Source organism: Rhinatrema bivittatum, chromosome 3 (assembly GCF_901001135.1).
Source record: "Rhinatrema bivittatum chromosome 3, aRhiBiv1.1, whole genome shotgun sequence".
Lineage (NCBI taxonomy): Eukaryota > Metazoa > Chordata > Amphibia > Gymnophiona > Rhinatrematidae > Rhinatrema > Rhinatrema bivittatum.
This window is the reverse complement of record NC_042617.1, coordinates 524284499-524297496: the sequence shown is the minus strand read 5'-3', so window position 1 is coordinate 524297496 and position 12998 is coordinate 524284499. Positions and strand designations below refer to the sequence as shown.

Below are 12998 nucleotides of genomic sequence, written 5' to 3'. Positions count from 1 at the left end.
CTAAACCTTTTTTGGCTGCTAGGAGCAGTCCTCCTCCTCTTTTTTTGAACCTGTCGTAAGCCTGGGTGGGGAGCTGGTTTAGAAGAACTGTGTCTGTGGTTTTTAACCAGGTTTCTGTGATAGCACAGATGTCCGGTTTAGTTTCGGTGAGGAGGTCGTTGAGGATGTGCGATTTTTTGGAGATGGATTGCGCATTGAATAAGGTCAGTGAGAAAAGTGCCAGACCGAGTACTTGTGTGAGGGGCGATATTGAGATGGGGATGATCCTCTGTTGGCGATTGAGTGAATGAGTGGATGGCTTAGGGAGTCTCCTCAGGTGGTTAAGACTAATCGGAGAAAATTCTTTTTCACTCAACGCACAATTAAGCTCTGGAATTTGTTGCCAGAGGATGTGATTAGTGCAGTTAGTGTAGCTGGCTTCAAAAAAGGTTTGGATAAGTTCTTGGAGGAGAAGTCCATTAATGGCTATTAATCAAGTTTACTCAGGGAATAGCCACTGCTATTAATTGCATCAGTAGCATGGGATCTTCTTAGTGTTTGGGTAATTGCCAGGTTCTTGTGGCCTGGTTTGGCCTCTGTTGGAAACAGGATGCTGGGCTTGATGGACCCTTGGTCTGACCCAGCATGGCAATTTCTTATGTTTTTATTCCTTATCTCTTGTCATAATTTAAGTTCTATGCTATATTTCTTTTTATAATGATCCTGTACTGCCTATAACACAATTAGTTTCTTACTCTAACTTTGGACCTAATCCTAGACTGCTTATATTACTTATATTATGAATTTCCAGTGTGCAATAGTGTCTAAGCCCTAGACCTTATTGAAATCTCAATATACTACATCTCTGATCCAATTCTTTGGTCACCCACCCAAACAAATTGATCATATCTGTTTGACGTGATTTTCCTCTGGTAAAATCATGCTCTCTTGAATCATATAACCTACTGTATTCAAGATTCTCCATTATCCTTTCCTTTAGTAGTGACTCCATTAATTTGCTCACCACTGAAGTCAGACAGTAGCAACCAGCATTGTTCCTATTCCCACTTTTATGCCTATTTCCAGTCCTTGGAATAGCTCCTTGTCTTTGATGAATGATCCAACAGAACTGTCAGTAGAGCTGCCAGAACTTCTCTGAACTTCCTCAAAACCTCAGAGCAGTGGTATTCATTTCCAGTCCTTGAGGGCAGCAAATGGATCAAGTTTTCAGGGTATCCCTAAATAAATTTACTTGAGATAGATTTGCATAAAATTAAGGCAGTGTATATGCAAATCTCTCTCAATAATATTAATTTGGGGTATCTTGAAAACCTGACCTGTTTGTGGCCCTCGAGGCCTGGATGTGAATACCACTCTCCTAGAATATATCCCGTCTAGTCCCATTGCTTGTTCACTTTGGGACAGATTTAAAAAGCCCTACACGCATAAATCCAGTTGGAGTTACGCGCACCAAGCCTATTTTGCATAGGCCTGGCGACGCACGCAATTCCTGGGACACGCGAATGTCCCAGGGATTTGTGAAAGGGACAGGGGCGTGAAGGGGGATTCCGCGCTGGCACTTGGCTGGCACGCGCGCGCAACCTACACCTGCCCAGCGGCAGGTGCAACTTCCAAAATAAAGGTTAGGAGGGGGTTTAGGTAGGGCTGTGGGGCGGGTTAGGTAGGGGAAGGTGGGGGGGGGGGCAGAAGGAAAGTTCACTCTGAGGCCGCTCCGAAATTGGAGCAGCCTCGGAAGGAACAGGGAAAGCCATCGGGGCTCCCCTAGGGCTCGGCGCGCACAAGGTGCACCCCCTTGTGCACGCCAACCCCGGATTTTATAATATGCACGCGCATGTTATAAAATCGGGTGTAGATTTGTGCGTGCTGGGTTGCACTCACAAATCTATGCCCGCGCATAGGTACTAAAATCTGGCCCTTTGTTTTTCTAGTTCCATGTGAATGCTATGTTATTAAATGAAGTGAGATCTACCTCCCTTTCGTTTCTTCTAACATTCTTGTGGCCCTTGTAGAATTCCTATTCAGTGAATATTGAACAAAAGTATTTGTTCGGAATTTCTGTTTTTTCTTTGTCACCAGCCACACACTCCTCCCTTTCACCTCTCAATCTTACAATCTCACTACTGCACTTCCCAGTTTCAATAATATATCTAAAAAAAAAGGTCTGGTCATTTTGTTTTACTACCTTTGCTATTTTTCCTCTATTTGCACCTTTATTGTCCTGACAACCTTCCCTGCTTCTGTCAGCCAATCTGGATATATTTTCCTGTTTCTGAGACCCCCTTGTACCTTTTGAGTGCTAATTTTTTTTTTTACATTACTTTGTTAGCTACTTCTGTTGAAATCATACTGGTTTTGCATATCTGAGATTAACAAAACCTATGGTTTGGCTACTACACTGACCAAGCATAACAAAATTCATGGAGAGAATTTACTTATATCATATCAAGGTCAGATGTTCGAAAGTGACTTGTCTTATTTAGTGAATGCTTTACTGTAGGCTGCAAGGGAATATCTCTCATTGAGGGAACCCTTCTCTCAAAGCATGAAGCTCTAAAGAATCCCAGATAAGAATAAGAGCAAAATTAACTATCTTTACCACCTTTCACTTCTACAGTACAGTACCCAAGGAAGGGGGTGGGTTTGGAGCGTGGGATTATTTCCGAGATAACACTATAAGCAAACCCAGCCTTAACATTCCCTCATTACACGTCTGAGTCAGATAAGGAGCTATCATACAGCATGCTCTCCCTTCCCCTCTCGTTATCCACATAGCTCGGGGGACGCAACGTTTCTGAGGCTTGGCCATAAATTATTTCTTAGGAATCTTCTTCTCTTTCCAATTCTGCCTTTTTTCTGCTAATGAGAACAAAGAAATGATTCCCTCATGGACATGGTTTGATTTAAACTGCGCTCCAAGAAAAATGAAGTACCATTTCTGAAGAAGTCGTGAGCTGGGCAGGACAATGGAAAATTTGTTTGCAAACACAAGTGAAAGCCAAGGCGACATCCAGACTTGGGAAATGTACTCTTCCAAACCATCTCATCCAAGACAGAACAGCAGAAAGAGAACAGACCAGGGAAAATCCCAGCATCCTCCACGTCAGAAGATAAAGCGCCAGGGGCAAATGGACAGTAAGCAAACAGTAAGCAGACTCACTTCAATTCAACATGCAACAATTGTATAGTAATGTACTGGTTGGGGAGACACTGCTAGTTCTGCCACTTGTAGTCTAGAGAAGGCTGTGGGATAATAGGCAGTCTTGAGGAATATGGGCAGTGCACTGTAATACTGTAAGAGAAGAGGGAGGCCAATCTGTGAGGGAAGGCCAGGTCACAGCTGTAAGAGGCCCAGTTTCTCTCTACAGGAAGTATCTGTATGAAATTGCCATAGAACTTTTAACTAAGAAATTAGCCAAAGCACGTAGGGACAAACTTAAGGCTTAGGTATACGTCGGGCAGTTTCCCTTCTGTCCCTACCCCATCCCCAATAGCAAAAGGCCTGCAAGTCAGTGTGCTTTCACAATTTTATAACAGCATATCATTTTTGCCCAAGCATTTAATTTCCTGCAGTGTCAGAATGGGAAAAAAAAATGGTGATAAAAATAGCTTTTGCAAAAAGCATTGTGGGGCTTTAGCCCAAAAGGGCTGAATTTAAGTAATGGCAAAAGTTTCACAACACTTTTATGCATATATCTTCTGTAGGGCAAAAGCTGGGCAGACTGTGTATGATTCTTAAATACTGTTTTGTGCATGAAGTAACTAGCCACCAAAAGTAGGCTGCTAAAAAAAAAAAAAAAAGGGATGCACAACTTTTCTTACACCAGGCATAAATCTGGCCCATACTTTCCTCTTTTGTTGTTGCAATGCTAGATCATATATCAGCACATTACATTGTAACCTTCTGGGCACTGATCCCAGCTTAGCTTTTCACTGTAATATTAATGAAACTGAGTGGGAATCGCAGCAAATAACAATAAATGAATGGTGGGTGGGGGTGAGGTTGGTGTGGCTTCTGTTTTGGTGTCACAGCAAAAGTTGTAGGGTAGCTCATAGCAGTCACTGGCTCTCAAACATGCTAGATCCAAGGATCAGGGCAATGCTACCAATGAGAAAACTCACCTTAGGCTGCTGATAGTCTGTCCTTCAGCCACAGGTAGCACTTTCATGAAAGCTGGTAAGTCTGCTGTGCCTTATATTGATTATAGGCTCAAGTGCACTCTGGAAATCTGAAGCCAAGCCAAGTGAAGCAGTGCCCCGAAAATGCCGCTCGAGAGAGGAGTCGTGTTCAGACCCTGCGCCAAGCATTCCTGTCCCTACAGGCTGCGCTCCCCTCGGTTCCTCCAAACACCAAACTCTCAAAGCTGGACGTGCTGGTTCTGGCTACCAGCTACATCGCCCATCTCACTAAGACTTTAGACCAGGACCAGCAGTTACCTGAAAGCACCCAGATACTTAGAGGACCTGGCTACCTGCATCCCATGAAGGTAACAGAGGCTAGAATCTATTGTAACATGACCTGGCGCACTGATAGAAAAAGCCTTCAAAGTGATAGGATGGCTTTGCGCCCTCTATATTGTATGGACAGGTGAAAGCATGTATGAAGCAGTAAAAGTTTTAGAATCATATACAAGACAATCAGTATAAATTAACCTCATTCTGATAGCACTGAGGCAATATAGGTCAAGCCTTCCTCGACATTAGAACATTTTGCTGGCCCTTGAATCATTTGGTGTCTGGTAACTGGCCACTTTCCTCTTACAGTGTACTTTAAGCATATCGTAATAGGGAGATAAAGCACTTTCCACCATGGCTCTCATTACTGTGTTATGAAGCACAAGAGATCATTTAACCAATCAAATCACCTCATGCAATGGATATGCAATCCATAACCTCTTCTCCCTTGAAGTACAGAGTGCTGTCATGCGGAGGAACGGCAACAGACAGCACAGCTGTACACTGTCTGCCTTGCTTTATATTTTCTCTAGTCATGTTCCATGCCCGTTTCCCTGACTGACATTCAGCATTCTATAGCTTCTCTGTGTTATATAATAATACCATATACTGGTTGCAAAGTACTCACAAGCACACGTTCTGTATGTTTGATATGACCAGCTGTCAGGTTCATTGACTGTATTTATAGTTAGGCTCCACAAGATAGTTATGTGGCTTCTAAAATTAAATTATTTGGGGATGTAAAATACATTTAGAATATAAAAACAATATAAATAAGAAATCTGTATATTTGAATACATTATGTACGGTGTGAAGAAAATTACACAGGTGAATAGGGTAAACTGTAAGATACTTAAGCTGGTGTATACAGCAGTTCGACAATAAGCCAGGTGAAGGCCCAACTCACAATAGTCACCGAAAAAAACAAAAAAGGAAGGGCAAGAAAAGTTTCCCAGTCGTCTATATTTGGATGAATTGCCATCATTTATTTCATATTTTAGATGTATCATTGAATATTCCAAACTGAACGCTGATGGACCGTTTTTCATGGGAAACTGCGTCGGGAGGGCCCAAACAGCAAGAGGACTGTGAAAGAGTACAAGGATATAGAATGAATATTTAAACTTGTTTAAAGTCAACAGGGGTGGCTTAAGAAAAGCTGAATAAACTATGGCAATTAATCCAAATATGGACGAGTGAGAAGCTTTTCTTGCTCTTCCTTTTTGTTTTTTTTGGTGTATTTAGCAGTACATAATGAGGGTCATACAGATTTATCCATATTGATTAAGAAATATGTTCCCTGGCATTAGCTTCATTCTGTAGAGTAGCACTTACTAAAGATTTCTGTTACTAAGGAGGTTCAACCTCAGAGACATGGAAACATGTTTTCTCTAGGATAGGTCTAGCACTCCGGAACAGCCTTCTTTTGCCTTTACAAGAGATTTCAGTTTATGAAACTTTTAGAAAAGTAGGTTAAAGCATTCTCTTTTGCCCAGGCATAGTCTATGAATTATTATGATTTTAATCTTAAAAGTTGATACCAGTTGTAAATGATTTTTATTTGATTTTGTGTTTGCTATTGTATAATTCTGGTTTGTTTTGATTGCGATATGTAATCCATTTAGAGCCCACTGTTGTATAAGCAGAATATAAATGTTTTAAATAAATACATTTAGTGCAAAAAAATGTAAACAAACTGAAAAGTACCTGCTTGAAACAGTGCACTGTGGTGCATTTCCCTCCAGGTACCTCTCTCATAATCTTTCTCTGTTTCTCTTCCCCCCCCCCCCCCCAAGTCCATGGGAGGACAACGGGGCATGGACCCTGGCTGCTCCTCCCGCTCTTCAACTCAAATTGCCGCATGGCCTGAGATGGGGAGCAGTGGCAGAAACTCCCATTGCTCCTCCTGCTCACCTTCTGGGTGCTCGACTGTGTTCACAGCCACTTGATGAAGGCCCCGCAGTCACCCATGCACATCTGCACCTGGATGGGGACGGAGGAACATCAAATCCTCTACAATACGCACTCACTTGTTGTGAAACACCCCTATAAATTCAAATTATGTATTCTTGTTTATTCAACATTGGATAAAGTAGTGTGGCAGCCATATAAGTCCATTTGAGGGCACAAAAGTATAGGCAAACAAATAAAAAAAATAAAAAGTAAGGCAATACCTTTTTATTGGACTAACAATACATTTCTTGATTAGCTTTTGGAAGTTAACATTCCCTTCCTCAGATCCAAATACAGTGAGCTGGTCAGAGCAAAAGGTGGCACTGCCAGAAAATACAAGTGAATTACAGATTACGACAATACAGATCAATGTAATAAATAAAATGTGCTGAGTGCACATTTTAACTTTCATTTCTGTGCATAGGATGTGCAATCTGGTTTAATAAGGATTTTAGTAAAGAAAAAATATGCACAGAAATGGGAGTTAAAATGTGTATACAAATTCCCACTTCTCCACGTAACTCCCATGTTAATGAAGGCATTAACTCTTTCTCCCTGATGCAGAAAGGTGCACATAGGCTTAACTCAATTTTTTTGTAACACTGGAAATTCAACTCCTGGTTAGAGGTGAACACATATTTCTGTTGCTAGTGTTGTGCCCCAGTGTGGTCCTGGACCTGGAGTTTAGGGGTGCGACGTTCAGGGTTCCCGATCTCTGTCTGGTTTCTTGTACACAACTTTTATGAACCTGACTCGTGTTTTGTGCTAACTTTTAGGGGCTCAACTTCTGAGAAAGTCATTTTCAAAGCCATTAACATGCATAACACTCGGTTCTGTGTGCGTAAATGGCTGTTCTAAAAGTACATGTACTTTTACGTGCACTGAGGAGAAGTATACTGAGGGAAGAGTCGGCACCTACACACATACTTTATGATTTTAAAAGGGTATGTGCATAAGTGTACATGCACAAGTTAAGTTATGCCCTTCTTGGATCAGATGTAACTTTGTTCAAGGTCATTTATGTGTGTACTCTGTCAGTTACCCGAGAATTTTCCAAGTGAACCTGAGTTCACTTTAAAAGTTATTGTAACATAGTAAATGACAGCAGATAAACACCAAAATGGTTCATCCAATCTGCCCAGCAAGGTGTGTAAGGTTATAACTGCCGCTGTGTGCAGGTTACCCCATGCAGAAATGCCCTTGGTTAAGTAGGCGGGTGCACTGTATACGCAGATTTTAAACACAGTTACGGTAACTTTAAAATGGGCATGTGGGCACCCATACACGTGTACTGTATCTGGTCAGGCGGCCAGATGCACTGAAATTCGATATCGTATGTGCAAGTATGTACGCATGTTATAAAATAGGCCAGGCGTGTGTGTGTGTGTGTGCTCCTAATTTTAAACGTGTGTGCACACATTAGGGCAATGTTGGCTTTGAGACATGCAAGTGAGGGAATTTTCTAACAGGCTCGCGTCCAGCCCATGACCAGTTTCACCAGTCAGTAGCTAGGTCCTCAAGAACCTCCCCCTGGTTCTTTAGCCTGCACTCCCTCCATTTAACCCAGACCCCCTCAAGCACTTCATATGTGGCTATAAATTGTTTTATTCTGACTTACACCTCATCTATAGCAGAAGTAAAGTTGTGCTGAAATGGACCTGGATGCACACCCAAGAGCATAGCTACATGCACACATATCTCTGGGCCCTCTTTTTCCACAATGTGAGATATTTGCACATCGGTACTTGAGTGCGTATGGTGGAAATTTACAAAATCAGGTGGACATGCACACATGCTAGATGCGCGCCCATCCCCAGGCTTGGCGCAACTGGGTATGCACACTGTGCATTTGCATGGGGTGGTACAACCAGGGGGAGAGGGGTGGCGGCAGTAGGAGATGCTGCAGGGCTGCTGGCAGCGCCCAACCGCTGGCAGCTGAAAATAAGGAGAGGTTGCAGTGTTCTCTGTAATTTGCATGTGTGTGCACTCATGAACAACTTTTCCTAAGGGTGAACACAGCTTCCACTCCATCCACCCCCAGCACAGGAAGGCCCATGGGCCATGATGGAGCTCATCCCACCGTGGCCCAAAATCAGGAGGAGGCCTGTGGTGGAGCTCATCCCACCACGGCCTGAAGAGGAGGCTCGCAGGGCCATGGTGGAACTCATCCTAGCATGGCCTGAAGTCAGGAGGAGGTCGTTTGGTGTGTATGTGCATGTGTATGTCAGAGTGAGAGCTTGTATGCATGTGTGTTTATGTCTGTGAGTGCCTATGTGTGCTTGTGGGTGTGCCTGTAAGAGCCTGTGTGTTACATATAGGCTCTCACAGGTATGCACTCACACACAATGTGTCTGTGAGGGACAGAGAGCCTATGTATGTGAGCGCATAGGCATGTATATGAGAGAGGATGCATGTGAGAGAGAGAGAGAGAGAGACTGGTATAGCCCTACCTCCCCCAATCCATGACAATCTCAGGGTGACTGGAAATCAAAAGATCCCAGCTATGAAGAGCAGAAGAATTTTTCAATCTTTATTAGTTTTAATTATTGGGTGTAATTTATGTTTCTGCTATTTTGAAATATTTTGTTTTTTGGAAAATATTAGAACATTTTTAAGAATTAGATTTTTTATTCATCAGATGTTTTGAAATGTTTTATTGGTGTTTGAGAAATTTTGGATATTCTGTTCATTAACTGGTTTGAAATATATATTTTATGAATATGATTTTTATTATTATGATTATTTAATATTTTTAATTTTATTATTTAATATTTTATTATGAATGGTAATGTTCCTTTTTTTTTCCCCATTGTTGCTATGCATATAGAGGCTGGCTTGTTGTGGGTTCCAATTCAGTTCTTCTCAGCACATTTCTCTTTATACTTTCTGGTCTCTTTATTCTGTATTTGGTCAGGGTCTGTCTGTGTTCTGCATATACGACCGAGATAAGGTATTTTGCTGGCATGTAATTTCTGTGAGGGATATATAATAGCCTAGCTTGGCCTCTTTTCCTAATAGGAGGTGTATTGGTGTTCTAAGGCCTGGTGTAATATGTACAGTATTGCTTTTTCATAAATAAGGTTGTTATTGTTTGAGTGCTGGCAGTTAGGATTGATTTGATATGGGAAATTTACTAAATTGTAATGGTAATTCTGTTATTCATGGCTTTCTGAAGGCCAATCCTACACCCGACACGCATTACAAAAATTCTAATTCCATAGGAGTTGCAAGTGTCTTTTTTACACAATTTTCTGGATGGGACACAGCAGTGCATATAAAAATAATATGTATGTTGTAAGTGATGTTTTTGCCTCAGAAGACTGTACTTTTGAATATTCATGTAAAATGTTATAAATGCAATGGGGTAGATTTTAGAAAAGTACGCCCGCGCGTACTTTTGTTCGCTCACCAGGCGCAAACAAAAGTACGCCGGATTTTATAAGATACGCGCGTAGCCACGCGTATCTTATAAAATCCGGGTTCGGCGCGCGCAAGGTGCACAAATGTGCACCCCCTGCACGCGCTGCCCGTTCCCTCCGAGACCGCTCCGAAATGGAGGGGCCTCGGAGGCAAGGAGAGGAACTTTCCTTCGGCCTTTAGTCCTAAAGGAGAGGACTGGGAGGGAACTGGGGAAAGGGCCTATCGTGTCGCCACGCACTTCTTATAAAATTTCCCCCCATTACGTATGTGCGGGTAGCTGATTTTGTAACATGCACGCGTCAGTGTGTGCCTGTTATAAAATCAGTGCGTCCCTGTGCACGTGCTGGGAACCGCACGCACATGAATGCCCACGCATGTTTTAAAATTTACCTTTTAGACTATAAGCCCCAGAATGCTTTGGGATAGGATTTAACATGCCAAGACTAGAGAAAATTGCCTATGTTCACGGGGTTATTTGGTCATCCTACCTGAGACCTCGCTGACTCTCTGCTTATTTGTGTTTCAGAAGTGGCCAATGAGATCACGTCTATATGCTGGAACCCTGGGAAAGAACTTACCTGGAGCCCCTACTGCCAGCAAAGAATAGATCAAATCAAAGGATAACATAGGTATACAGAGGGAGCAGGAGACATCTTGAGAAAGTTTCATTTGAAATACAGGGAGTTAGAGATGGCTTCTTATCCAGCATCTTCAATAGCTTTACTATATCTCAGCTTGCAGCACCTCAGCTTCCAATGTGAGGCATGGAAACGCCTCCATCCAGAAAACAATCATGTCTGTAAACATCTCTTTTTGTGGGCCTTTAACATTTACTACAAAGCTCTCCTGGAACCTTATTTTTCCTCTGCTTTCACCAGGCTGTTGCATTATAGCATTACATGAAACTCTTTGTTGGCACCTTGCTCAAGCAATATAAATTGCTGATCTGGTGCTCCTTAATTTTTGATACGGATCTGTTACACGCAGGAAGGATTTTTGATGTTGCTTTTCAAGGTGGATAGAGGTGAACATAAGGACAGCCATATTAGTAATCCTTGGAAAAGAATGAATAGGAAACTAGCAACACCCCATGCTCACCTTCTCCTACAGCTTCATGATTATTGCTGTACATTTGCCATAATGTGAAAAAAGTCATGAGTTTTAATTAGAATCCCCCAGGATTTCTACTTTCTTGCTGACTTCTGTAATAGTCTGCAATTTGTTATTCGTTGACTCAAAGACAATTTCTTAGCTTTCCCTGGCTTTCATGATGGTGTAAACTTATGTTTGTTTCAGGAGTATCCTTTATAAATAGCTCTCTTCTAAAATATGTTTTTGAAGTCCAAGTTTAACTTTTCCAAGCATTCACAAATGTTAATTTGTTTAAAAAAGTTCTTTCAAAATGTATTAAGCAATAAGCAATACTTAAATAACTAAAGTAAATTGCAAAGGGCTGAAACTTTTGCTTCAGTAAATGAAGATAATTCCAGAAGAGGCGGAAGCTTTGGTTAAAAAATTTGTCATTGTTTCTTAAACTGTCTGTATGTATGTTAATCGACTGTTTTACCTCAAATACATTTTAAAAGGTGTTAAATATGAATATTGCAAAATGAAAGGAATTTTTTAAAATAAAAATGTATATCCATGACTTATCACAAAGAACCAATGATTTTTTCAAACATTTACCAAAACAAACATTCCAGCTGTGCTTAGGAGTATGTGGTCTATTTTCAATTACTCCTTGCCACACTGCTCTCCAGTTTCCTTTCCTCAAAATCTGTCAGTCACACTCTCCTCTACTTACCCAACAGCCATCCCCTTCCTGTGTGGCATTCATAGCTCTCTGTATCAGCCAGGCCCTCAAAACCTCTGCATTGCTTCCTTAGGAGGACTAGATAATATTCATACAGTACTATAAAAGCATAACACCTGGTATGGGACCATATACAGCTGCTGAACTTGGGGAAGAAAGCAAAGCAATCAGTAAAAGTATAATCCGATGTAAAAGCTCTTCCCCCTAGCAGTACAGCTGGAGGACAGTGTCAATGGTCCTAGCCTAGACCCATGGTACAAACTTAGATTGTAAGCCCTCTGGGGATAGGGAAATACCTACAGTACCTGAATAAAAACCACTTTGAAGCGCTGAAAAAGTGCGAAAATCAGAATCTAAATCTAAATGGTGAATTTTGTTATTGACTAACAAGAAATACAGATGGAAGGAAAGAGGGTGGGATAGATTACACAAGTGGTTATATATCTGGTTAGACAAGAAGTGCATAGTCATGCATCTGGGTCATGATAATTCAAAAGAACAGTATGAGATGTGGGGAGAACGGTTGATGTGCACAGACCAAGTGCGGGATCTTGGAGTGATAGTTTCTGGTGATCTGAAGATGGCAATGCAACTTGACAAGGCGATTGCTAAAGCCAGAAGAATGCTGGGCTGCATGAGAGAGGAATAACCAGTAAGAAAATGGAGGTGGTGATTCCCTTGTACAGGGTCCTTGGTGAGGCCTCACCTGGAGTATTGTGTTCAGTTCTGGAAGCAGGATGGAGGCGGTCCACAGAAGGGCTACCAAAATAGGGTGGAGTCTGTATCACAAAATCTATGAGGAGAGACTGAAGGATATAAATAAGTATTCCCTGGAATAGAGGAGGCGCAGGGGTGATATGATACAGACCTGCAGATACCTAAAAGGTTTTAATGATGTGCAAACGTCAAACCTTTTCCGCTGGAAAGAAATCAGTAAATTAGGGGTCACGAAATGAAACTTCGAGGACGACGCCTCAGAACCAACGTCAGAAAATATTTCTTCACGGAGAGGGTAGTGGATGCCTAGAATGCCCTTCTGGAGGAGGTGGTGAAAACCAAAACAGTGAAAGAATTTAAAAGGGCATGGGATAAATACTGTGGTTCCCTAAAGGCTGAAAGATGGAAATGAAGAAAAGAGTGCATGGAGTAACTTGATGGTGCGGCGGTTATTACCTTTAACCAATAAGCCTCAATACTGTTAATGCAACTCCATCATTGCTCTCTGCTTCAATGGCAGGGGGAAAAGGGGAATTGGATTCGTTCAGCAACCAAGGGCCCTGATTTTTATGGTCTGGGGAAACAAGTATGGGGGTAACTTGCTGATGCTGCGGTTACTACCCTTAACCAATAAGACTGTTAC

At 41.9% G+C, this 12998-nt stretch overlaps 2 protein-coding genes across 8 annotated transcripts in view; one reads left to right on the top strand and one right to left on the bottom strand.

Annotated features, from left to right (window-relative positions):
- The window catches only part of SLC5A6 (solute carrier family 5 member 6), a 377063-nt gene that overhangs the window by 95465 nt on the left and 268600 nt on the right, over positions 1 to 12998 (bottom strand). The gene's annotated exons all lie outside the window — the stretch shown is intronic.
- Positions 2698 to 11933, top strand: LOC115088218 (transcription factor 23-like). The gene is made up of 3 exons (XM_029596267.1): positions 2698 to 3143; positions 4206 to 4484; positions 10352 to 11933. The coding sequence occupies exons 1-3, from the start codon at positions 2964 to 2966 to the stop codon at positions 10430 to 10432; spliced, it is 540 nt and encodes a 179-aa protein (XP_029452127.1). The 5' UTR covers positions 2698 to 2963; the 3' UTR covers positions 10433 to 11933.

Bases quoted from the DNA above. Each gene is read 5' to 3' on its own strand.
- LOC115088218 (XM_029596267.1), top strand. From the start codon at position 2,964: ATGGAAAATTTGTTTGCAAACACAAGTGAAAGCCAAGGCGACATCCAG. The intron at 3,144-4,205 runs GTAAGCAGACTC...TATTGATTATAG, and splicing joins AAATGGACAGTAAGCAAACA to GCTCAAGTGCACTCTGGAAA. The intron at 4,485-10,351 runs GTAACAGAGGCT...TTTGTGTTTCAG, and splicing joins GCTACCTGCATCCCATGAAG to AAGTGGCCAATGAGATCACG.